Raw genomic sequence first — 27,916 nt, 5'->3', positions numbered from 1 at the left:
AAGCTGTAAGGTAGAGAGCAAACCAGAACCTCCATTTAAGGTTACAAGCACAACCTAGAAAATTATGACAAAGTCTGCTTTATCCAATACATAGTTCTCCAATAAATTCTTCAACTGACTTTCTTGTCTATTTCCCATCTGAAATCAAATATGTGAAAAAATGTGCATGGCAATTATTTACACTCTTGAAGTTCAAAAGAAAATGTCAAGATTCATTGCATCTCCATCTTCAAAACTTGAAAATGTCCATTATTTTTTGTGGGTCCATTTCTGATAAAGCAGAGCATGCAGGTCCCAGTCCACTAATACAGACTGACTTGCAATTTCACAGCCCAAGATCTCATGTAATTTTTTTCTGTTCCTGTGAATGCTTGTCAATAACATATAACTCAGTTAAGTCAGCTGGCAATTCTGCAATTCTGCTAGGTCTTGCTTTTTTTTATGTATGCAGAAGCCCTGACTTAAGAACCTGATCAAGTTCTAAAATGAAATAAAAGTTATCTGGCTGTGCTTCAAAACACACAGATATCTTTGAAGCTGAAACTGAACTTCAAGACAATTATTTCAAGCAAGTGGAATCTACATTTTCTATTCCTTGTGTCCTCTGACTTTGTTTTTGTCTGTCTGGAGATGTGCATCTATATTATTCTCCATAAGAAAGAAATATGTCCATCCACATATTCCCAAACCAGACCACTCTAGAAAGTTGAACTTTCTAAAAACTAGAATGTTGGGCCATAAAATAATTGTGCTATTTCAACACTGGAGGACTCATACAAACTTGAGTATATAAAAAAAGTTCGTCAAGTTTATAATTTAGGAAAGTCTAATATCAGCTTTTTTAATGTTAAATGATGATTTCTTTTGTAGCATTAACATTTAAAACATCAAAATATTGATTAGGCAATAATAGTTCATTTAAATTGTTTTGTATTGAATTCCTCTGGAAAACACATGATAATTACTACTTATGGGAGAACATTTCTTTTGCTGAAAGATTTCCATCCGTTCTTTTTGGCATAAATCTTCTATTCATTCCCATTAAGTTAAGCAATGTAGAAGCAGTCACCAAAAAATGAACAGGCAAAAAGAGCAGAAAATAGAACAAGGATCTGATGCAGGTAACAGTTAAAAAGAGGGGTAGTGCAGGTGGAAAACAGGAACATCAATTCAGCCAACCACCAAGGTTCTGATTCAATGAAGATGACAGCATGGGCAGCATGCGCCTACACGTCTAGGCAAATCCTAACCATCTTTCAAGAGTGCAGGTGTACTATTTGCTACTAAAGCACCTACTACAATGATGCCAGCACATTAAAGTCTACTATTTCTACTGTAAGCAATAGATAAAATTCTTCACATAACAGTCAGTTAATATACTAGCATTGGACAAGACATTACCTTTATTTTTTCAGTTAAACCACCAACAAACAGCACGGCATTAGCATCTACATCCAGAATGGTATACCCAGGTGGAGAGACAGCACTGAATGTGGCTGGCACGATGCTGGCTTTAGGACCATCCAGAGCTCGCACTGATATTGACCCATTTTTCCCAGTCCTGGAGATTTTAACAAAAAAATTTAAGCATAACGAGTCAGTAGTTAAACCAAACATTGGAAAAATCTATTTTAGATGGCATCTTTTAATAGAGGCATGTATTACTGATTTCATTATGTTCCATTTTGATACAAATTAACAGACTCTCATGCATGCAACAATTAAAGACATGATCACAGAACAAGGGCTTTTTTCCTCACCCCAATGTTCCTTTCAAAGAAAATTTGCTATACAGATGAAATGGAATTTTCATTAACCAAAATAAAGAAGTTGCATTATTTAAATTATTGCAATAACATTAGTGCTAAGTAGTTGTTTCTTGAAGTAACAAATGATGCAGGCAAGATTCCAAATAAAATTTCTGAATTTTGTAAGGTTTATTAGTTTATATTTGAACTGAAATGAATGATCGTGTGATAAAGTACTTCAGTTTGGTCCACTGTAACGCACAGAGTTCACATTTTCTGCAGCAGAGCTCTCTGCTTATCAAACAGGCACAAACATCATTATGTTTAAGGATGTTACCTCAGTGTCTCTGAACCAAATCAAATATTGATGGTAACAACAACAAAAAGAGAATTTACCATTTGAAAATAGTTTCTGCAGCAGTTTGCTTTCTGTTCCTTAGATTATCTTAATGCAGTAACTGTCATGGAAAGAGTTTGCTAGCAGTTTTGTAATAGAAGGAACAGAAGGTGGAGAGAGATGATTCCTCCTAGTCTTTGAGGTATATAGAAAGGTATTTCACAGGAAATTTAAATAATTTTGAATCCTTCGCAATAATTTGCTTAATATTACTTTCACTTATAGCACTATAGATAGTAACTTTACACGAAAAGCTTACTACTTACCTAACAGAAGTAAACAACTAGGCAGTTATAGTCACAACATAACTTACTGTTTCCTCTCATAATAGAAAGAAGTTGGCTAAAGTCATCTACATTATTCTGAAGTATTTTGTTTAAAATTTTCTTTTAATGACAATATTTGATATTTTCTTCCAAAGTCAACTGAATTCTAGGTAGATAATTTTCTATGCAGCAGAAATTCCAAATTTTTACTTTATTTTTTCCAGGAGGTTTACTTATAGGAAGCTCTTTAACGGATAAAAGATCTCCGTGTAGTGATTGTTGAAAGACTAACAGTACCTAAAGACGTTTTTTCAGACTGCTTAAGTTTCATACTCTCTGAAAGAAAGTCATTGGCACTTTCTATCTATATTGCGCTGAAATCAAGATTCCAGTTTAAAAACATCCAAATGCAATAATGCAGAAGTCACTGAGCAGAATGACACCGTGTCTAGTATGTCACAAATAGTACTGATGTCTTTCATCTTCAAACAAACTGAAATGCTAACAACAGACTCTCCTCCATAAATAATTCTCTCTTCTTTAGGGAGGGCAAATGAGTTTGAAGAAAGAACTCGGCTAACTTGACAGCAAAAAGACATTGCTATCCTGTGCATGACAAGTCATCAGGTTAGAAGATATTGTTCTAGTAATAGTCAGTTCTTGCAAAACTGGTGGATTGCAGAACATGTATCAGCACTTTGTGGCTGATCATCTGAAAAATTTATGTAATGCTATGCATACAGATTTTGCTCTTCAGGAGAGGCATTATGTAAATTTGCAAGTCATCAACACCAGATTGCAAAATACTATTTAGAAACCTCTGCTCCTTGACCCCTTGAGAGCACAGAAAATCTTTAGCGGAAAGTATAGATTAGCTATGCCACAGCAATTTAAAACCAAATTCTTGTCAAGCTGGGCTAGATGTGTCTACAGTGATTTTGTCATTCATGTCCTTTGTCCTCAAAGGGAGAGTGCTGCTTACTCTGTCATTAACAATTAAAATAATGGCAATACTTAAATCACATTTGATTAAAATCACAACTAATCAGGTCCTGCTCCTAACCGAGGCCTGCTGAAGTCAAGTGACATTCTTTCACTGATCTAGTGAGTCCCAAAAGTATTCTGTCATCCATTTGACTGTGTCCCAAAACTGACATTGTCTCCATGTCGCAAAACTACTTTAAATCATTTTGTCACATACTGTTATACCAGGTTTTCCTTTGTTCATTGATATTTTGATTGATCACAGTTCTTTATGCCAATCAGATTTGCCTCTGTAAGCAGGTAAGTAACTCTGTAAGTGGCATTTGTTAAATCCGTGTACCATCAAAGTATAGGGAATTTCTACGGGAATTCCTATAGGAATAAACAAGAGAAAACTGGAGAATTGGGCCTCTGAGAACCTCATGAGGTTCAACAAGGCTCAACAAGGCCAACTGTAAGGTCCTGCACCTGCGTTGGAGCAATCCCCATTTTCAGTACACGATGGGGGATGATGTGCTTGAGAGCAGCCCTGCAGAGAAGGACTTGGGGGTGATGGTTGATGAGAAACTTGATGTGAGCCGGCAATGTGTGCTCGCAGCCCAGAAGACCAAACCTGCATTGGGCTGCATCAAAAGAAGCGTGGCCAGCAGGGCGAGGGAAGAGATTCTGCCCTTCTATTCCTCTCTTGTGAGACCCATTCTAGAATGCTGTGTCCAGTTCTGGAATCCTCAACATAAGAAGGATATGGAGCTGTTGGAATGGGTTCAGAGGAGGGCTACAAAGATGATCATAGGGCTGGAGCACCTCCCACACAAGGACAGGCTGAGAGAGTTGGGCTTGTTAAGCCTGGAGAAGAGAAAGCTCAGAGCAGATCTTATAGCGACCTTCCAGTACCTGAAGGGGCTAAAGGAAAGCTGGAGAGGGGCTATTCATAAAAGGTTGTAGGGATAGGACCAGGGGGAATGGGTATAAACTTGCGAGTGGCAGATTTAGACTGGACATTAGGAAGAATTTCTTCACCTCGAGAGTGGTGAGACACTAGCACAGGTTGCCCAGGGAGGTTGTGGCTGCCCCATCCCTGGAGGTGTTCAAGGGCAGGCTGGATGCAGCCTTGGGCAGCCTGATCTAGTGGGATGTGTCCCTGCCCATGGCAGGGGGGTTGGAACTGTATGATCTTTAAGGCCCCTTCCAACTCCTACTATACAATGATACTATGAAACAAATTTTACTTCAATTCCATAAAAAAAAAGTTCTATGATAACGTTTGCATATACGAGATAGTGAAAAGTATTAGCATGCTTTAAATAAAGAGGTGATGAAAATTAATCACTGTAATTATCAATATAGTTTTAACACACTGGAAATTTTGGTGCAGAAGTTAACTGAACTGAATACCTCTGATCATTACTCAACAGTCAGGCTTTCCATATTTAAATTTCACACAGTATGCTGAGTAACCTTGAGAGTTTCACAACCTCTGTGCCACTATAACTCCTTTACGGCCTCTTTGGGATCCCCAATTAAGAACTGCTATCAGCCTTTACGCCTACCATATCATTATGATTGTGTGTCAGTGTCTGTCACCACCGAAATCTATGGCAAAATTCAGTAGGCCAGAGTTTCATCTTATGTCCCCATTCTAAGTGGGTGCTCTGCTCCAGCTATTCAGGCAGCTCGGTCAGGTTGCTGAAAAAGTCTGTGGTTGGAACTGAGCAGAAGTTTAGGAAAGAGAGGTGAGGGAATGGACTGTCCAACAGCTTACAAATGGAGTCAGAAGAGAGTTATCGAATGGACTAAAGTGTTCAAAGTTGAAGAATCTTCAGTGGGGTTTCAGGAGACTGATGAAATCTGCCTTAGGAATGCAAAATCAGTCCTGAGCTTTTCATCTTAATCCCACAAATCCAACTAATGTCTCTGCAATGTAATTATCCTAAACACTGCACTGTACTTCAGATTTGTGAAGCTGTAATTGTTCTAAATTGCTGATCCAGCAGTTTGTGCAAAACTAAGGGCACGCACACTCTATATATCGAGAAGAACTAGCTTAATGGGCAATGTGCTTTTGTAGGATGTGTGAATTTTTATACCATGTCCTGGCTTCATATTCTGCTGAAGCAGCTTTCTTGAAAACAAAAGCCTGGCATTACTGTGTCATGAAGCTATTTTAGTATGCAAAATATGAATGAGTCAAGATTTCAACAATTTTTATTGTAACCCAGTTTGTATTTTCCTAGCAATAAAGTTTCATGGAGCCAGCTTCTGGAGATGGTGCCATAATTTTATTTAATTATCTGCTCCAAATAGCTGATTTCCGTGATTTTACTAAATTATTCAAACTGGATGCCATTTTCCCCTCTGAGAGCTATGGATGTAACCAGAATTAGAGTGCTTTGTTTTCCTTCTCCTTCTTTCTCCCATTTTCTGACTTTATTATTGGTTCTATGTTTAATACTATGTGAAATTAAACATAATGATGCAAGATGAATTGCTCAGCTTCATATCAAATATAGATGATGTTATCCAAATTAGTAAGAGGTGATTAGAAGCAGAAGATAAATCACATTAAGTTATGTAATCCTTACGCTGTAATTACCACACCATATGTCTTCTGTTTGCTATTTCTATGGAAAATAAAAGCTTCAACAAACAAATTTGAAATTTGAGTATTAAGGTATCTATATTTCTAAAGTTCAACAGCATTCAACAGCTCATCTCAAATTATACTTTAACTTTCCAGAATATTTAATCCTTGAGTATTCATGAACTGTATCTTTTAAAATATTTCCCGTTTGAAGAGACATTCTCTCCATGGAAATGTCATTTGGAGTAAGAATTGAGATACTGGTGTATGACAGACCATTCATTTGCCGTACTTATTGAGAGCAGAAATTCAGAAAAGCTGCTCTTCTTTGAAATTCAAGGAGAAAACAATAGTATTTGCCTGTTTGAGTGCCAAAACCTCTAACTGATTTTAAAAGGAAACTAGTTGAAGAAGAGAATCAATAGAGTCATAGGTAAACAAAAGGCGATATAAGCAGTCATAGACTGTTGATACTAGAGGGGAAATACATGATGAAAATAAATTCTTAACACAGAACAACTGACATTTCAATAGTAACTGTACACTTTTTTTACTATTCGACATAGGCTCAAAGGCCTTCCTTCATTAAACCAGACTAGAATTTTCCATGTTTATATATTTTTTCCAAAAAGCTGACATTTCAAACATAGCAAACATTTCCACTTAAACCCGGTGTATGCCAACTTGCAAACAGTGGCTTAGAAACAGAACTTGTTAAATTTAGCCATTTTTTCCTTTAGGAACCATGTCTTGGAAGTGAAATAAAAACTTGCCTAGAGGCTTCAATCCGGTACCAAAACCCATCGTCAATGGTCAGATCTGGATACTCCACTCGTCCAACACCAGATCCCACATCCCACAGGAAGCTCACCTTGCCTTTGCGCATCTCTATGGCCAAGAAGTCAGTCTATATGTAAAATATAAAAACAGAAGCAATCTCATTTTTAGTTAAAGGAAGTTTTCCAAAAGTCTTCACATTTCAGAAGGTCACACGAGGCATCAGAAGCCCATATACAGACAGTGAAGTATGAACATTAATTTTCACAGGGATCTAAAATGAGATTCTTATTTTCCTGCTTTCATTATTTCAAATGATGAATCTTAAGCCAAAGAAGGTGAATTACTTATGTCAGTGATACACAGTAAATGGCTGCTAGAGTTGCAGAAACGTTAATATCATAGCCATCAAAAGAAGGATTTAACTCAGAATAATGTCTGTAAAACATCCATTGGATGGCAGAAAGATCTCAGCATTCTAGGCTAGTACATGATGCCATCTAGCCTCTTAATTTTCTATGTAAATAAAACATACGGTTCAAAATGTTGGGAATAGAATACTTTTCCTATTTACTGAATTACTATTGATTATTCTAGAACTGTCTGCTACAGGGCTCGTGGGAAATGGAATCATTCATGATTATTACGCTTGGAATTGTAGTCTTGACTTAAAATTACAATAAATAGGAGCTTTGACAGATGCAAGATGATTAGTTACTTCATTCCCAAGGGGAAACACAGAACCAACCCCCCAAGTACTCTGGCTGCAGTGTGAATTTTAGAGCTCTAATATAGTCCATGTAGAGAGTCTCTCATTTTATATCTAGTTTGAATTAAAAAAAAAAATGCTGGTCATACTTTAGAAGTCCCTATATTGATAGCAAAGACAGTAAACGTCTTGATTACCTTAGGGCCCCTACTATTGCTTTGAAGTCTCCAAGAGTTTTAAAAAAAAAGCCTTTCTCATCTTTTTTGTCAGTATTTGTCAGTAGTCTGATTTGACTAACCAACCCTGACACGACAAGCAGGAGACAGACTTACAAATTTGGCACTTCCAAGGTAAAAAAGCAGATTGTCAGCAACTACAGTCTTCACATTGACAATGACAGTATTGTATGTTCCTTTCTTTATTTCTGGTCTGTATGTGCGAATACAGTTGCCTCCAGAGGACACGGACACTTTGATCTTAAAAAAAAAGCATAGCAAAAAGAATTCAGTTTACTGCTTATTATTCCAGAAATACCTTTAGATGCTTCCAAATAATTATATTATAATTCCCCCCCCCCTTCTTTCCTTCCCACTTCCATGTTACATGTACCAGGAAGTTGCTTGGATATGTGCAGAAAGTAAAAATGGAATATTCTTTCTGGGATTGTTTATTAGAAGGAAATAAAACTCCTTCTGGCACTCAGATTTGAAAGGACAAACTGTACGGATCAAAAATAGCTAGAATGTATACCAGTCTAACAAAAGCAACAGTGGAATTATAGCAGTAGAGATAGTCTATAAGTAAATTGTGCAGCCAGGAAAACAAGCAGCACTCCCAAAGGGATCATAGTGTATTACTATCAGGTAGATAGGATGATCTAATTTTTCCTTGTAGGATCTCTGATTACACCAATTTAAGACACCTTTTAGCAATTATTTTTAAACAAACAGTTGTATCTATTACTGCTTTTACAATAGCCCCTAATGGAGTTGGTATTCATAATTTTCGTTTTCACAGCTGAGTGACATGCATTTGTATATGTGTGCTAGTTTCTTCAGGCTCTGAGCACAGATAAAAACAATATAATATTTGCTTTCATGATGCCAGCACAGACATAACAACAGTACAATGGTATTTCAATTCCATCTAGACAAGTTTATGTATTAGAGATGCACATAATGGTATCACCTTACGCTTAGGGCAAACTTCATCAAAAAGAAGATCTTTTATGTGAGGCCGAACTCACAATTTCCCTAGCTCAGAAATGCTGAGCAGTTGAATACTTCAAACCCTTCAGACAGAAGATCAATGTAACAAAACCTTATCATCACTGTAGCCAGTCTTTCTAACATGGGCAAATTTACTAAAGTATATGGAATACATTTCTTTCCCAGGATTCTATTATTCTCTAGATTTTTTTTTTCCAACTATTTTTTTGGGGGAAGTTTTCTTAAGTACCATCTTCAAAATTTTTTTTCCTTCGCTGCACTGGGTCACAATATGAATAACATCAGTAACTAGCTGATCCTTGAGTCCTATTACTGACTCGAGGAGTACACTCATTAAATGGACTAGAAATACATTCATAACTCAAGTTCAAATCTTCAGAAGTGCTACTGGACAAAGAAAGTCAAGACCATGGGAAAAGCAAATATGGTCAGCAATTTCATTCAGTGTGAGATGGTGTCATTCTTGGTAATTTAAGTTCTATGAAATGAAATCATGGGCTTAATATCAATGGTGAGGCAAAAAAATACATTTTCATTTCCACAAAAAAACTTTTCTGCTGTACTACCATTCAGAATATTTCTTAAGTAATAACCTTTCCAAATGCATTCCTACAGATGTTATCCATTTATCAAGGGCACGTTTTAAATGAAGAAACAAGATACATAACGCAAATCATCAGAATATTTTCGGTTTATCTGAGAAATTATAATTATTATTTTTTCTCTTAACACACATTTAGATTTAGGAAGGATTCACCCTGTGGAGAAGAAACAGAAAGGCAGAAAATAAAATCCCATCAATATTCAAAAGGTCATCTTACTGAGAAAGAGGGCTTACCGAATTGGCTTGCTTTCGAGCTTGGTTTATCAGCTCTTTTATCTGAGAAATATTTTTCCCTAAGTTATCCTGAAGTTCTTTGATTGGCTTGATTTTATCTAGTAAGCGATCTGCTTCCTTTTCTAGGGTTTTAATACTGGAATCTGCATCAGCAACTTCATAAGAAAGAACAAGACAGAATTTTAGAGAATAGTGTCAAAGAGTAAATACATATTGCAATAATAAATTCCAAGAAAATTGTGCATACACAATACTCAGGTGATTGCATATGCTACGATGAGGGTACACACAGACCACAATGCTACCTGAACTGAAGAAGGCAATTTAAGAATATTTAGAATCAAGTTAAAGTAGCAACAATAGCAAATGCGGGTGTTAAAGCAGGATTTTAAAGCAGTAACTGCTTCAGGTCAGGATGATAGCATTGGAAAACACCTCCTGTAACAAATACTTATGAATGAAATGCTTACTTTCTTTTTTTTTAAACTCCAGTTTTGAAGAAAAATGTTAGATTAATGAAAACTGGTTAGTTTCCATTGGTAATTTCTGAAACAGGGTTAGAATTAAAGTTAATTCTTGAGGTAACTATAATTACCACAGCTAGAAAAGGGGTTTATTCTGGTTGCAAGTTTAACATTCTATATGTGTACTGAAAGCATATTAAAGAACAGTGGTGGTAAATTGCAAATGTTTTCTTTTTTTTTTTCAGGTGAACTTAATAATTTCAGAAGGATATTTTTTTTTCTCTTTTTCTTTAAGCTTCAAATGACTTTTTTTGCCTCTCAACATACAACCGCGAAACAATATCCCCTCTTTGACAATTCATCAGCAGATCTAATGATTGCAACCCTCTAATGAGGGTATGAGTTTGTGTGGATGACACTGAAAGGGACAAACCTACATTTGCCAGAAGAATGCAAATTGCGCGATAATGATAATAATAACAATAATATAAAGCATGAAAGCCTGGATATCTAGTTTTTTAATAGTCACCTAGACATTGATATCAAACCTTCAAGATGCTTCTAAAGGTTCATATAAATGAAACTTTTTACTAAGTCACTTTATGTCAGACCCTTCAAAAAGTAACTACTTAACTATTCAATGAATGTGAAATGCAGAGCACCATGCGGAAGCTTTGGCGGTAAGCAGTAAATCACTGTTTACTGGAAAAGGCACAATAAAAGCAGCAAGAAAGAAAATGTACGTACTGATTTCTGAAGGCAAGATAAGGGACAGAGAAAAGACAAAAAAAACAAAGATAATGTAAGAAAATGTTCCGAAGATCTAAACACAATTGTAAAGCAAATTAAAGGACACGATTAGTCTAGAAAAAAATACTACCTTTTATATATGACACATCGTATAATGAGAATTCAGAGCCTGAATTCTGATATACAAGAAACTATGTCTACTTTAGCATGTAGTCGTGACTGCCAACATACTATCTATATACATTTAGATTGGTTTACTCTGCATTTACTTCAATGTCTTTTCGTAACTTCAGTATCCATTGTTGGAGAGTGGTAAAATACTTCTGGAGAACATCTACCAGTTAAGCTTTAACTGATGGGAAAGAGTTTGCAAGTGTTAAGAACAGTCCTCAATGTAAATGACCTAATGGTGACTGGGGACAATCAAGAGATTCACTTTCAAAATTATTGCTCCTAACTTCAACTAAAATGCTATACTAGCATAGGTATACATAACCTTAGAATACATGGGCTGGGACAGATGGCCTAGTCTAGATCCAGCACTGCCAAGAAATTACTGCTTTTAGTCAACTTCTCAGTTATTCATCACTACCCTGCCAGAGGCCATTACTTTATAGATCTGTTTGTTCTATAACCCACTATAGTCTAACCACACTATTTCAATGAATAACTGCTTTTCATATTGTCTAAACTAACATGGATCATTCTGCCTGATGGGGATCATACCTAAGGCTCATACATGTATCTCAGTTAAAGAGAGATCAGGCATTTGCACTAGGCAAGAAGTTACAAACTATCATGGGAATTAACTTTACGCTGGTACAGCCACACTTTGGAGAAGATACTTGTCCACAGAAAGAGTGTAACAATGCCTTACACTGGATGTTTCAGGTGCCCAGTCCAGCTTCATCAAGCCGATAACAATGTGGGGAGCCCAGGATAGCTGAGAAATTAATCCTTGGGTAATTTTTAAAGACACTCTGGTATTGTGGTCAGCCCTGGCTGTACACTCCTATATGACATGTTCTACTAATCTACCACAAAATGTGCTGTAATTTAGAATAATTTAGAATTCAATTTTATCGATCATAACCCAAATGAAAATGCTACAGCAATTGTCACATTTGATAACAGAACTCACTGTCAAAAGAAAAAAGCATACAATCAACCATTCTCAGAATCTCCTCTTTTTCTTTCTTCTACCAAAAAATAATGTATATGAAAGAAGTCATGAACTTCACGAGCTGATTATCTGCCTGACTGAAGACAAGGTTAGAGAGTGGAATTCTGCTTGAATCAAGGGGTGAACTGTCAGTCAGAGCCTTTGATTATTCACCTCCTAAATACTTTAAAAAGTAGACTGCAGAACAAATCTATCCATTACTTGCTCATCCTGCTGACATTAGCTTTTCTCCAACTGCTAGCAGCAGTCCTTAAGATTTAAAATTCTTTTTATACATAAAGTCCAGAAAATAGAAGCGATAGATTCCTTTTATCCCAGCATACTGTAGTAATGCTATATGTGTGAAATTTTGGACTGTCTGTTTCATCTTGAGATGTGAAATTAATTCCACAAACTGAAAAAAACCCACCACCAAACAAGCCCCAAAAGATCTTACTATTCTTGATAGGATCTTTCACAAGAGCATTTGTTTTTGCCACATCATCTGCAAGTTTACTGTAGTTGTTTCTCAAGCCAAGGAGATTCTGGTTGAGGTCTTTAATCTGGGCCAGGACATCATTTGCTGTATCGTTGGCTTGTCTTGCTTTGTCTTTGGCTGCCTGTACCTTTACAGCTGTATCTGCAGGAAAAAAAAAGATACTGAAATTATTGCCTAGAGTACGGAAGTTTCCTTAATACACCTTAAGAATAAAATCCTTGGATTAAAATTCTACCGTCTTTAAATGTGTTGTGTAGTTCTTTGAGAGCTGCGGCTTCACATGTATTAAGACACTCCTAGTCGACATTCCTGCAGAATCTGCCCCTTTACATCTTTTTTGAGATACCAACTGCACCTCAAGAAGAGAAAATGTCCCAGCCCCATTTGTATGTAAAGATCAAATAATTTTTATTAGGTAAATTTTTGTGTAATTTTGTTGTTGCTGCTGACTCATTGGTTAACCTCTGATCAAGTGTCAGATATAATAGAAATAGGACTTTCAATGTTCTGATGTGCAGAGTATAGAAATCTAACTCCATGTGCTTCAGCTGAAATTGTGACAAATAATCTTGTGAATCAGGAGACCAAGGGTCCATTAACTGAATGAATCACATAAATCATAGACATTCTTGGTGACTGTAAGCAAAACAATTAGTCTAACGCTGCCTCATCTCTCTGCTTGCAAAAAGGAAATGAATGTTCTACCTTTGGGGTGAAAACATTCAAGTCTGGAATGTTTTTGATTCTGCTATTGATAACTCATAAAACAGACAGCTAGGTATTCACGCAGGTATTTTTCAAATCCTGTGTTAGTAAATTAAATTGCTTTAAAACTTGTGCAGCTGTTGAGCAGCTCAGGTGCTGCTGCCAAGCTGGGATTACATCACATAACAAGCCAGCAGCACAGTTTGTGTTGGGCTACGGAGCTGCCAAATTTTCTGAATTCCCACAGATGGGAGGAAGGGAGCACACAGAAAATGCTGTAGTGGACACTCCAGCTTGCAAGGGAACCCATGTGAACTCCCAGTCTACGACCACACCGCAGTCGAGTTGTGGGACTCATAGGAACATGCTTTGCCACCTGCTTTCTGTGGAACTGCTCTTGAGTTGCTTTCCCTTCGCATTCTCCAAGGTAACCTCATGTCCCTGAGTCATATGAGAATTTTGGAGAGTGGCTCAGAAGTTTGGACATGTTAAACAACCTTGCAGAGACAGTGCCACTTGTCCTGACCGGAGCGTCTTGTAGTAGGGTGTGAAATTAATTGACTCCATTGCAGTGGTGTGGAAGGCAGAGGAACTTGTGATTTCTTTCAATTTCTGACTAAGAGACAGTTGATGAATTAGCTCATACAAGCATTTGCTTGAAGCAGATTGTACATTCCTGATTCTGCGACTGCGTAAGGTCATGGGAAACATGGACATTTTCTCCATTTCAAGGGATCAACAGTATAGTTTTCTAAATGGTGTCCTAAGTAGGTCCTTCTCCTTCTGTGGAAAATTTGATGCAATCAAGCCTGTGGCCTGGGAAGCATGTGATGCTTCATAAGGCCAAAGAGAATTGATGGGTTTGTCCTGCACACTGGAGAGTAACATAACCCTTTTTACTTTCTTCAGTAAAGGTATATTACGCCTGTGCTCCAAACACCTCCATCTCTTTTTCTGAAGTTTGAAAAGCCCCCCAAAATACAACAGCACGTTGAAAATACAACTGAACCTTTAATAAACCTTTATCATCACCAGTACCGACAACGTGAAAGAACAGAAAGCTCTGTTTGCCTTTTTTCACCATATGTAAGTATCTCTTATTGAGGCTATTATTAGAGATCATACGCCTTTCTGACAGAGTGAAAGCTGGAGTTACTCCATGAGTTCTCTCTGTTGGTCACACAAAATATATTTATCTTCAGCCACACCTTAAATTACGTCTATCTCTGCACACGTGGTTCCTTGTCCAAAGGCAATCTACCTATCTATCCCATTTTGAATCTTTCTGCTTTTATTTGGCTATTACTATAGCATGGGCAGAAGAAATATCAGTTTAGCGGCTCTCTGCTTTCTTGAATCCTTGAAGAACAAGATTATGTGACAGGATCATTCCCTCCCCCATCCTCATAGGTTATTTCCCTGTTGGAAAAATAACAGCATTTTCTTATCCATGCCATTCATTCTTAATACACATCTGCTTGTTTTTATGAGTGTCCTTGTTCCAAGAGCAAGCACTCTTTAACCCTAATCCGACAAGAGTTTATTACATTGTTAATGGTTTCATATTTCATATTTCTTTACTTGTTTTATATTTAGCATTCTGTGTCCTAAGGTCAACTGGCCTTTTAGAGGCCCATTTTTTTTACTCAGCCATCCATCTGTGTATAAGAGGAGAAACAGATATGCCAATACCTGTGGCCAAAACCTGGGAAATGATATAAAAGCATGACATATGAAAACTAGTTTTTGTGAATACTTAACTTCAAGAATTACTAAATCTAAATCAAACTTTTCAGTTATCTGGAATCTCAAAGCCACAAAAATGTGCAAGATGAAAAGTAAATTGCTCTTTTGTGCCAAGTTTATACTTGCAGTCTAAACCTTCCAGACCATCACAAATCAGACAGAATATAAATTTTCTTTAGAGACTTTTCTTAAGGCATGTCTTCAGTTTATGAAGTGCTCCTTGGAGAGAAAAGTTGTAGCAAATCACATTGATAAAAAACTTCTTATTTTCTAGAACAAACATCCAGTTTATCACTGTCCATTATAATGAAACCACACTGTAACTCCCTGTCTCTTGCTATCATAAGGCAAAGTAGCTAACATTCCAGGACTCTGGGACTTAAGTATCACAGACTTCTAGAAAATTTTTTGGTTCTACAGGATTACAAATGCACATAGCACTTCAGAGGAAAGCTTGTTCCAGGTCTAAGCAATTTACAGTCTGGAAAAGGTACAGAACACCAAAATGTTCTTGGAAATACTACTGTTGGATAAATTCATAAGAGTGTGATAGAAAGGTAAGACAAAACCTGGCGAATTTCATCATGCTTTCTCTAAGAAGTCAGTAAGCCTTCATTCTTCTTGGGTTAAATTACACTGGTTAAATTATAATGGTTCATTAAACAGCGGTTTCATAAAAAGAATTTTCATGTTTAAAGAAAAGACTGTCTCAGATTGCACCATAACTCCTGATATCAAAATTATTTTCTTTCTGAAACGTTTTCAAACTGCAGACGTGTGGTACCTTTTGCGGTGCCAAAACAAAAAACTGATAATATGTAACCGTTTTCAGTTCAGTTCTCTCTCTGACATTGCTCATCTTCATCTTATTACAGTGGATGATGGTCAAAGTGGACATAGCATGGACACAGGCAAAGATTAATCAGACAGATGTTAAATGATGGAAAAAGAAATAAAAAAGCAAGGACGAGTCAAGTGTGACAGCACTCTTCTAGCTTACCGTTAGGAATGGTGGACAGCTTTCCTAAGGTTTCATTCAAAGCTCTCAGGAGAATGGAATTCTTCTCATCAGCATTTTTCAGCCTGTTCCGCATGCTGTCCAGGTCATCCTTCTTTTCTATAAAAAGTGCACATAGTATAGCAGCTTTAATTCTTTGTTTCTACTATACATAATTTAAAATGCATAACAACGAGGAAGCCGTTTATCAGTAAGATATTATATTGTGTAAATAAGAAAGTCCAGTAAAACTGGTTGTAGGGTTCACTGATAAACTTCCGTTTAAGTTCCCTGCTTCTATCATATCTAAATGCTTCAGTTCCTTGTACTGTTGCATATTTATCAAGGGTTTTCCTAAGGTGTACAGAGGAAAGGAGAAAAATGACAACCACAGGTGGTATAATTTATGCAAATTCACACAATGACCCACTGATGGATGCAACAAGTCTGATGTTTAGTCACAGCTTTGATTCCTAGGTTACATTACTATTGAAATTTTCAAGAGGTTTTCTGGTATGAATGAGTTGACCATTACATGAAAGAGGCAAGATGGATTAGGTCAGTTTACTGTTGCAATTAAGTTCACCAGAGCCCAGTTCTCTTGGATTTTCTCAAAGATAACCAATGTTGACATAACATCTAAGGAAAACACATGAGATCACCCTAGCACTGATCATCAATATGAGACTACACTAATCATAGGTTATAATGAAATAATCATACTATTTTTTTTTAAAGATCACCTAGTAAATAAAACTCAAAGCTAAGAATTTGCTCAAACCTAAGAACTAGTCCAAGTCAAAGGCACAAGTGTGTGGTATTCAGTAAATTTCAGATGCAACTGCCGTTATCCTTTACAGGGAAGTTCCTGTTCTTCAGCAGCTGCTTTGAACAAAAATTATGGAGTTTTTTTGGAACAATATCCAGCACAGCAATAATTTTTCACACTCTCAAAAGTGAGATTCCAACTAAGTTTTATGGCTATTTAAGTAGACATTAATTCAAAATTTAGAAGTAAAGTTTGGCAAAGAAAATGGTAGTTAATGCTTAAACTACTATCTTAGGGGGCATTTTTCAACATTTCTTTTTATCAATATGGAACTCCTTGGAACAGACAGCTGGTAATTTCTTACCTTAAAAGCATGCTCATACTAAGAAAGTAATCCAACAGCACTGTGTTTGACAGCAGGAAGAGAAGACTAATTTGTAGAAAAAAGAGTTCAGGATACAAAGTACGACTGTAACCTTCAGATACGTAGTACGTTATTTAAAATAAAAACCTAGTTTCTGATACTTATCCAAGTAGATACTGGCATAGCAAAACATATTGGAGATGAGGTTTCTCAGTGAATTATAGTCACATACTCATCGAAACCAAAAATAATTTCTTTTTATTAAGGGACAATAATTAGATGTATCATTAATACTCTAGTACCTCCAACAGCATCAGGTCTGTAAACCTTTTGTGAGAGAATTAACAGAATAAAAGACTAAACCGAGGGATTGTGGTTCACTTTCCACAAATTCTAAAAAAGTAAGGTTTCTTAGAACTAGATGTGTAATAAACAATTTGTAAAGAGAAAAATCAAACAAAATGTATATTGCCTACAATAAATCATTAACTAATTTTTCCAAGACTATAGCAAGACTGAAATAGAGGATGGAATTTAAATGAGAATCATACTTTTGTTCTTAGACCCTTTGAAATGTCACTCAGGAAGAAATTTCTTTGCTTCATTTAAATTAGAGCAACACACAGGACAGCAGGAATGCCTGGAGCTAAGCCTGCATTCCAGTAAAATATCCTGCAGAGGAACTATGTGAACTGTAAAAGGCACACTAGAATAAAGTTAGGAAAAGTTAGGAAAAATCATGTAAATTATAAGATCACTCTTCGCCTCCAAAATACCTTTATATTTAAATGACAGGTTTTGTCTTCACTGCTTAATGAGGCTACTGATAATGTGATGTTGTTAAACCAGGATGAACTCATGAGATCCTGGTCTTAAATGCTCTGAGATTTTATCCGTTTTCTGCTTTCTACAGTATTACTACTTGTTCAGTAGTAATACTGGTAAAACTCTTTTCAGTTCCTCCATTTAATTCTGAAATTAGATCTGCCTGATATTTCCTCGGTGCCTCTGGTGCCTTCTGCAACATTAGTGCTTATAAAATGCGTTAATATTTCTGAAATATTTGATTCATTTCCGATGGTAGTGTACTAACTTTGTTGCATTCTCCTAAATTATGTCTTTTTCTCCTCTTTACTCTGCAAGATCCAACATTATGCTAATTATCTCCTGATTATATTTCTGAAGAATGTTTCCAGACTTCTGTTTTCAGCTTTGTAACCATAGCAGCAAACTGATTCTTACGGATTTTTATAAGGGAACATTCCCTAGAATCCCTGAAAGTGGATATTTAGACTCCACCAGCTTAATACTTTTAATTTCTTCAGTTGTTTTAGTATTTTGAAGTATCTTCGCATACCGTAAATCAAGATGGCCTCACTTCAGCTTTTCCCTATCCTTCAATTATTAGCATTTATGAAGAATGCTGTAGCTATGATTTGAAGGCCTGAGATCCTCCAGTCAATCAGAGAGGCTAAACAAAATAGAGAGCTACAATCTCAGTTTTTCCAAACAACATAGCTTATCTGACTTAGAAGAGGTCAGTGGGTCTGCACTGAAAGAAGCCAGGCACTGTCAATTCACATGGAAGTGTAGATTGAGGAGTATCCTGAGCAATGTATCTCAATTCTGTTTTCACTTTATTAGTTTTACACGGAGATAGCACAGCATGCTGATCAATGTACTATTCATTGTTCAAATCAACAAATCTATTAATCACTGAAACCATACCCTAAAGACTAAGCAGAATCCTGAAGGATTTTGCAGATAACATGGTACCTACATGGTTAACATGAACAAAAATTTTCAATTTTTCAATTTCCATGTCCATATTTAAACACAGCATAACTGAATAAAGAATTATTCCTTCTTCCTCTGAGTCAATAAAGCGAAATTAGTCAAATGGAAAAAAAAATATGCCTGCACCATCTTTTTCACCTTAAGATGAACTTTAGAACTTACTTACTTACTGTTTACACAGAGTGATGTACTTCTGGAAGAGACAAGTTTTGACGAGTCTCTGCAGATCACATACATAGGTGGCACTCATTAATTACTGATTATGTGCCACCCTCACAATAATAGTGGAAAAAGATGTCTTCTGATAGTATGACCAAATGCAGCGTATGATGTGAAACTGTTCAAGAAGATATCATAAGGCTATGCTACCAATGCACAAACCCCAAAACAAGAATAAGAGAGGAAATATATCAAGGAGCAACATATGCAGCTTTTTTTATAGACTGGATTCTGCACAAATGAACTAGCAGTTACACATATCGCTTTCTGTTATCTTTTTTTCAGTTCTTCAAAACTGCATTCTTGCTCTCCACAGTCTCATCTGATAAAGATGAAGATGAGTCGCAAGTTAAATTTTTTCCCCTTAAAACATACGGGACTTAGAAACTTGCATTAGGAAGAAACAGGAAAGAAATGTAACTAGCGAAATGGAGCTAATGATAGTTAACTTCATAAAAAGACTACTTTCAGCACTGATTGCAGTTTTCGAATGAATATTATGCTGGTCCCCAAACCAATGCAATGATTTGGTGAATGCAATATGCCAAGTCAGTAAAAATACAGAGCAGAGGAGAATACTCAAACAAGGGATTTAGCTGTGTCTATCAGCTGGAAAATGTTTCAGCTAAAAATATTCATGTGTTGTCAGACAAGACAAGTCCCCCTCCAGCTGTCAATTCTTAAGCAAAAGAAATGACATGAGCTGAATTTTAGTAGTCACCTGACAGCAGTCTCCAGCTGAAGAGGAGTTTATACATCTTATTTTTGCTTTCCATTGACCAGTTTTGACAAAGTCTGTATATAGTCTCAAATCTGCACTGGGGCTAGTGCATTTTTAAAACAGTAAATTCAAAATTATAAGGAAGAAATATTGCTGCTAGCAAATGGAAAAAGCCCCAAGGCACAGAGAGAATGAAGTTGGCAGGAGCAGTATTCACTAATTTGTAGGCAAAATTTCAAATGTCCTTCTTAGCCAGAGCACTGCATACAGCTTGTGCTTCTCCCATCAGGGTTATTCCTTATAACTCCTAGCCCCACAGAGAGAAAGAAATAACTCTATCTCCATTTTAATAGCTTCTGTCAGAAGCTTTGCTTTGTAAGGACTGTTTCAGCAGGTTTTGGTGGTAATATAAAATGTTTCCATGATCAAGAGCAGTTTTACAACTCATGTAATTGGCCACAAACCAGAGTAATGTTATAATGTAGCAAGAAAATACTCCCACTTTCATCACAGCCCAGCCTGGATTTTTGGAGCGTGCATTAGTGGAGTGGCTTACTGGTCTTCATTACTTTAACTAATGCACTACCTGTAGAGCAGGTAGAGAGATTTTAAACTAATCATTATTTCTGTCTACTAGATCTCTATGAAGTGCCCATCATCCATCCTGCACTTCCAGTCAAGAATCTGAACAGGGGGGTTTATAAGAATCGTAAAAGAAAATATCTTTATATTAGTCTGACACTCAACTCTCACTTTCTGTCATGGCAACATCAGGACATCAAGAAGGGATTAAGTTTATAACACTAACAACATCACCACTTTGGAGCAAAAGCAGTATGGGGGAAAAAAGAAGTCTAAGAAATTGGTCATCACATTTTATTGTCATGCATCTGCATTCCAGGCACAACATTAACTCATGTCTGTGGATCAAACTGAGGAGCATGGCCACGTCTTATCAGATGCAAAAATGCATACCGCAAAAAGTTCAGAATGTTTGTATGAGGCACTTTAAATCTAAAAATATCAGAGAGCATTAAGAAAGCTCTATCTCATTACCCTTCAGTATGGAGCAAGAACATAGAGAAAGATATAATATGTGCATTTTAAGCACTGCTCTCCGCTGTCATTAGGACTGCTTTATGAATCTTTAGACAGCTTAGACCCTTGCTTCTTATTTATGAAACTGGTATGAAATTATCACTAGCATACAAAGGAAGAATACTATACATTTTTTTTTCAAAAATCTCCGAACTAAATGCCTTAATGAGGTTGTAATACATCTTTTCTCAGGGTTAGATTGGACAGTTTTGTGGGCACTTTGAATTGACATATATCCAAGTAAAGACACTATTTTATTTTATCCTTGAGAATGGGGCCATTAGTCTGTTACAACTGCCTGGGGAGTACATAAAGCTATGGACTCCCCTCTGTGGCACCTAGTCAGCTCAGAGGAACACTGCAGCAGTGAAGAGGCAGCACTGCTCTTTCAGTGTTTCCTACACACTAGCCATAGCAAACTGCAGCCTTCCAGAAAAGGGAATTAACCTTAATCATTCTACTTCAGCCATACTACTTGCACACTGGCCACTCTAAAAAAACTCTAAATATACACCCAAGATTTACTAGTAACTGCAGTCACACTTTTTTCTGAGTTGCAACAAGAAAGTAATGTTTTTAACTTTCAGTGTATGACAGTGAAACGTAATGAACGACCTTATGAAACACTGTGCTTTATGACTTTACTAAACATTATATTTACCTGCTAGCTAGTTCATAGAACCGTTTGGTTGGACCTTTGAGATCATCAAGTCCAACCTCACCTGTTCGCTACTAAACCCCATATCCCTGAGCACCTCATCTATCCGTCTTTTACTTACCTCCAGGGATGGTAACTCAACCACCTCTCTGGACAGCCTGTTACAGTGCCCGATTACCCTTTTGGTGAAGAATGTTTACCTGATGCCTAATCTGAACCTCCTCTGGCACAGCTTGAGGCCATTTCCTCTCATCCTATCACACGTCACCTGGGAGAGGAGACCAAAACCCACCTCACTACAACCTCCTTTCAGGCACTTGTAGACAGTGATAAGGTCTCCCCTCATTCTCCTTTTCTCTAGGCTAAACAAGCCCAGTTACCTCAGCCGCCTCTCATAAGGCTTGTTCTCCAGCCCCTCCACAAGCTTCATTGCCCTTCTCTGGATGTACTCCACCAACTCAATGTCTTTCTTGCCCAAAACCGAACACAGTATTTGAGGTGCGGCCTCACCAATTCAGCCAACCAAATCAGATTAAGCATTAATGTATCTTAGTATGAAAAAAATTTTCAAGAACTATAGTGACTGAACATAAGCTTCTCAAAACATACACAACAAAATTTCAAATTACAAAATCGAGGGGATTGCAATGTACTAAAATGGAATAAACCACAAAGTTATTCACTTGAACTTATTCTGGCTAGACTAAACAAAGCATTACTCAATAGTTGGATAAAAGACCTTAAAAGCAATTCTACAGAGGACTCAGTTAACTGGTGCTCCTCTCAGACTTCACTATACCAGCAGCACAAACACTGTAGACTCCTATTCCTTTCTTTGTTCTAAGTAAAGCTAAAGCAATTAAAGCAGTAATGTTTAACATTTTCACAAAGACAGCTGTGTGAAAGTCAGTGTTGGCCTACTTGAAAGCGGATAATTGTATCATGCTTATTTCCCCTCAGGTTTAATTGAAATTAATTATCTTTCCAATTCCTTCCTAAGACTGCTGTGGAGAAAGAAGTGGTGAGTGCTGCTAAGCAGATGCTTTATCAGCACTGCAATAAGTATTTTCTTAGAGGACCTATAAAACAATCTGTCTGGATAAAGACACAGAAATAAACTGCCTTTGGTTGCAAAGATCAGAAGATCATTGAATCATAGTGTCATAACAGATGTGTGTCCAAAGATAAATTTTTTTCCGTTTGACCAACAGTCATCCCTCACTTCTGACTGTCTAACCTGTTTTCAAAGATTTTCAAAAGTCTGATCTCTAATCTCCTTAGTAAACAATTCCAGTTCTTCTGTATTTTAATTACAATGAAGATTTTCCTAATACGTAATCCGTAGCAGTGCATTTGAGATACGTTAGTCACATCTTTGGAGAAAATTTGACATAACTATAAACTTAATCGTCTCTTTTTCAGTCTACAAATTTAAATTCTTTTATTTCAGTCTTTCCTTATCAGTCTTTTGCTAAATCCCAATTAGTCTTCATGATGTCTTTGGGACTGTCAGCAAACCACCTCAGCCCTAATGAAGTTCAATGCCTAAGACTGTAGTCAGAAATTAGCTGAAGCACAAGGAATGCTTCAAACTGGAAGCAAAGCAGTACAACAATGCTTTTCTTGTACTTAATGGGCCTGAATGCCATATACTGCACATACCTTTAACATCATTTTCAAACATCTTGGCTTCATTCAGGACCCTGAAGCTTTTCTGAAGAGAGTTCTTAGCACCATCCTTCAATGAACCTTGAGGACCAGATGTCTGTAGAAAAACAAGCAATGCCATATGTAAAGGAAAGTCTGAAGTCATGAAAGTTACATGAAGATTGTCTAAGTGAACAGTTATCTGAATTTTAAATGAATGTTAGTGTGCCCTGAATTATATCCTATTGCCATTATATTGGTCTGCAAGCAATAAAAAAAAAAAAATCTCTAATTCATTTTCTGTTGTTTTTACCAGATGCCCCATCTCCGTTGGAGTATGAGTGATGATTTTAATAAAGAGAAAATGTTTACAGTGTTAAAGAAACAGGTTTGATTCTAGAAGAAAAACTTCTTCCAAAACAGACAAACAAACAAAAAAGAGATTTCAACTTGAACACGGGCTTTTTCCTCTAGCTATAGACATACCACCATGCAGTACAGTATATCTCCCTAACAGAAACTACAGTGCCTTCAAAAGCCAGACTGTATCTGATGATCTAAATTCTAATATTGACAATAAAAATGCTGCTGTGATCAAATTCAACAATTGCAATTGTTAGGTCAGTAAAGAAAATATGCTATAAAAGAAATATAGTTTAGAAAGAAGAGGAAACTGCAGTTAATCTGAGAGAGTGTTATTGCTATAATAAATAACCATCCTTCACCATATCATGCTACTTAAAGATCTTTCTTTATAAAAACATCCATCTCTATCTTCTGTGCAGAGATTGATCAAAGACAGAACGATTTTTCTAAATTAGATTAGTATTTTCAGTTGGTAGGAAATGTTCTAGTTTCTGAACCACTGACTGTTCAGTTTGTAATACTGAACTCAGGTCACACATCATACTGAATACATTTATTTAAGAATACTCCTGACAGCCAGATAACATTCTATGTTAGTCATGGGTCATAGCCTTGTAACTAGTATGTAATTAAGCAGCAGCTACTTTTCATTTTCCAGGGCAGATATATAAACTCAAAAATTAACTGTGTGTCAATTAAATTACAGTTATTATTGCTATTCATTACCTATATAATGAGCAAGCCCAGAGGTGATATTTTGCATACTACTCAGGCTTTGTTGTTTTTTGATGATACCGTAAACAACATATATTGGACTTGTCCATTTCTTTTTTAATAAAAAATCTTAGAGAATGCTTTGGATATATGCAAAATTCAGAACCAATTTTTTTGTTACGGGATATCTCATGGCATATGTTGCCCTGTCACAGGGATACAACTATTATAGATTCCTTGTATTTATATAGGATGTAAATGTAAATGTAGCTGTCATCACAGACTAAATGGTTTCAAACACTAAGGCCCATATGACTGCCATATTTCCAAGCTCACCTGAAATATTAAGCTGTGTACACAAATTCCTTTTAGACGAAAAGGTACATTCAAAACATGAACAGAATTAATTTCTTACAAAAATTTTTATCATATAATCCATATAGTATTAGTAACAGAAAATTACATATAAACTAAGAAAAAAGACAAGACTATTCAATTAAGCAGACTATTCAATTAAGACTGCGCCTGAAGAAAGAATGTGTGGCCAGATTTTGTGGCAGATGCACCCATCAAATCAGATAATACTTTTATATGTCTTTTCCCATTACCAACAGAACCGAGGGTATGGCCACTCTGTGGTCACGGACTTTGAAAAGAGTGAATGTTAATATTAAATGACTAGGCTTGGTTGACTGGCTGTTAGAGCAGTTTATATTCAATACCATGAGGGTGGAAGGCCAGATATACAATGCTAAACCAAGTTGTTCCTCAAATCAGGAACAATAATTGGGCATGTGCTGACAATTATTGAGAAACAGGTTACAGCATAAAATTAATACTAGAAAAGCCACTTCATAGACAAATATAATCATGCTGATTAAAAGCTTTGTTTTATATTTATTTTAAAATAATTCTGAAAGGGAGGATTAATCAAGACATCTGCTGCAAAATAAACATTTTTTTGCTAGCTTTTCTTGTGGATCATGAGACATTGAATTATGATGAAGTCAATAATGAAAAAAAACCCAAATATTTCTAGCTTTGTGTTAGGCAAGTTTGGGTGCTTTTGGCAAGCCTGTGTCATGATGAACCCCTTTGGGATTTAATAAGGCTAACAGTCAACGATCTTTCATATGATGTTCAAAATTGCGATACCTGCTGTAAAAAAGTAAAAGAAAAGTAACAGAAATTTTTGATTCTATGTAAACTAGAGTCTCAGGAATCTATTTTACGGTAATTCTGTCTCTTCCAGAGCATCCATAGGCCGGGAATAGTAGCTTCCTCACCCTGTGCCTTCCTTCAGGCCCCTTGCCCTACACATGCAAACTCTGTGCAGCTTGGCTGCTTGTAGCACCTTGTGTTATAAGTGGGATCTCATTATGCAATCTCAATCATAGCTTACAGGCATAAATTCTGTTATAATAATATAATACAAAATGCTGCTACTGAAACTATAGATCATCCTTAATGGTCTGTTTTTTTCCTATCCATGGGTTAGCAAAAATTTTAAGAAACTGAAATAGGAAAAGAAAAACATCTATCAAATTACAGAAAAAAAAAATGTGAATTTATAACTAGCAGAAAATTTTGGGTAAGGAAAGAATTTAGGAAGAATATCCCCTCTGTCTTTCTTTTTTTTTGGTATTTCAATGAATCTTGAACCATGTTTGTGTCAAACAGCCCAGCTTCTGTAAGAGTTGCAGAAAGATTTCAGTTCAGCCCATAGCCTGAAGTTATAGCACTCTTCTGGGATACAGGAAATCTCTCTAGATCTCCCACGGATGACTGTCTGAATCATTGACTTGTCTCATTAGCAGGACAATGTGCTTCAAGCTGCAAGTTTGAATAAGATGAGCCACAGTCAAATCATTCTGTGAAGACTCCTCTGACAGCACATGCTGGACATGATCTGAACATATATCAGACTTAGAATTGCTGAGGACTTTGCAGAAAGGAATTTTTTTCTGAGGTTTCATGAATGGATACGAGTATGAAGTAGGAACCAGGTTGTCCAAACCTGCTGGCATGTTGGTGATTTTGGTACAGCTCCAAGCATGGATGTATGTGCACTGCGACAGTTTTGAGGCTCACGTACATAAACTTATACACGTACAAAGTATTTTATAGACTTAAGTGTTAATTTACAGTACAAAACAGTTCTGCCTTATTGAACTGAATTATTTTCTTTTCACACAGATATACATTCTGTGAAGTTTTCACCTATGCAAGACTTAGGGCTATTCTCATTTTTACTAGTACTGATGACAGCTGAGCATTCTGAAGTATCAGAACATTACAAATTAATTGCTCCTCAGGACATCCTCACAAAGAGGATGGCTAGGCAGCTTTATGCCATTACCACATAAGGTAACCTAGACATCCAGCCATAACTATTAGGGTATCACTACAAACAAAGTCAAAAGCAAAGAAGGAATTTGGACCCTAAACACCTAACATGTCATCTCTGGTTTCAGTTACTAGCCTGTAAGCCCTCTCTAAAAAGCCTAAGAATAATCACACTTTTTTCAAAATATATTGTATAACTATGATCTGCGAGACACAAGCTTGATCTGTTAACACGACTCCTCTCTTCAGTTACTTTCTGCCTTGGCTAAGTAATGGTATGTTGAAGCTGCTTGAACACTAGAGATTTCTCACCTGTGATAAATTTATTTTGCTTTTAAAAGGGAGACCAAATCCATCATAAAAAGGTAAGGAGGGATTTTTCTGTCATATTTTTAATACATTTTTTCCCAGTCATTTATCAGGCTGCCTGTAATCACGATGGATTTTAAGCATCTTTTCATTCCTGCTTTTAGCAACACTAGCTTAATTGGAAAACAAAGTAATTTTCCCATTACAAACGAAAAAAAAAAAAAGCCCAAGATAACACTAAAGTTCATGTAAATTATTTGCTCCAGTGACTTACAGAATCGAGTCTGAAACTTAATCCTATCCCTACCATCTCTAGTTCATGCACCAGCTTGCTGCTGTTGGGAAACCTTCATTCTCTGGAGAATGGGAAAGGCCTGGCTCAGGGATGCATGTGAGCTTCATCCCTTTTCTCCGTTACCTGCTGGAGATCAGATTCTCTTACAGAAGACTGGCACCCACAACTGCTCACTAAAAAAGAAGAGAATGTGGCTCCATCTTTCAAAAGGAGGGGAAAGACATTATCTCTGTCTTCTACACAGGGTCTCAAAGAGCACTTTCTAAGGAAGGAGGGGATACAGTTTAAAGGGGCTTAGCCTGAGGGGACTCAAATCCACAAATGCTGCCTTCTAGGACAGTGTTTGAACCATGGTTCACCACACAGCTCTGAGCGAGGGTATGCTCCTGCTCTCATGCTGAAGCTCAGATAAAAGTAAGTTAGTTTGGGCCTGCAGAAAGGTGGAGTCTGATGTAAGTCGCTAGCAGTTAAGCTCTTCACCTAGGATGAGCAAACTTTCAACAGTCTTTACATACAAACAAACAAATAGTTTAACAAAGAGATGACTGACCTTCACAATTAACACATTTTTTTAAATGTGGCCTGAAATCCTCACATGATCACTTATGAAATAGTGGTTAAAATCTATCCTGTTCTGCAGCAATTTGATTACCTCTGCTCTATATCAAGTCAATTACATTTCGAAGGCAGCAGCTCCCTCCATTTTCTTTTTTATCACCTAGATCCCTGTTACACATACACAGCTTATAAAAAAAAACAAG

General features: G+C 36.6%; 1 protein-coding gene across 1 annotated transcript in view; it reads right to left on the bottom strand.

The window, feature by feature from the left end:
• The window catches only part of LAMA2 (laminin subunit alpha 2), a 347,214-nt gene that overhangs the window by 40,938 nt on the left and 278,360 nt on the right, over window positions 1–27,916 (bottom strand). Inside the window, exons 41-47 of the mRNA XM_054061626.1 lie at window positions 23,141–23,243; window positions 15,856–15,972; window positions 12,363–12,545; window positions 9,530–9,684; window positions 7,795–7,938; window positions 6,750–6,883; window positions 1,402–1,561 (exon numbers count right to left, since the gene is read on the bottom strand). Coding sequence (XP_053917601.1) covers window positions 1,402–1,561; window positions 6,750–6,883; window positions 7,795–7,938; window positions 9,530–9,684; window positions 12,363–12,545; window positions 15,856–15,972; window positions 23,141–23,243 — 996 coding nt within the window. The remainder of the gene's footprint in view (window positions 1–1,401; window positions 1,562–6,749; window positions 6,884–7,794; window positions 7,939–9,529; window positions 9,685–12,362; window positions 12,546–15,855; window positions 15,973–23,140; window positions 23,244–27,916) is intronic.

Source organism: Cuculus canorus, chromosome 3 (genome assembly GCF_017976375.1).
Source record: "Cuculus canorus isolate bCucCan1 chromosome 3, bCucCan1.pri, whole genome shotgun sequence".
In the NCBI taxonomy this organism is placed as follows: domain Eukaryota; kingdom Metazoa; phylum Chordata; class Aves; order Cuculiformes; family Cuculidae; genus Cuculus; species Cuculus canorus.
The sequence above is the reverse complement of the archived record's forward strand: the minus strand, read 5'-3'. Positions and strand labels throughout refer to the sequence as shown.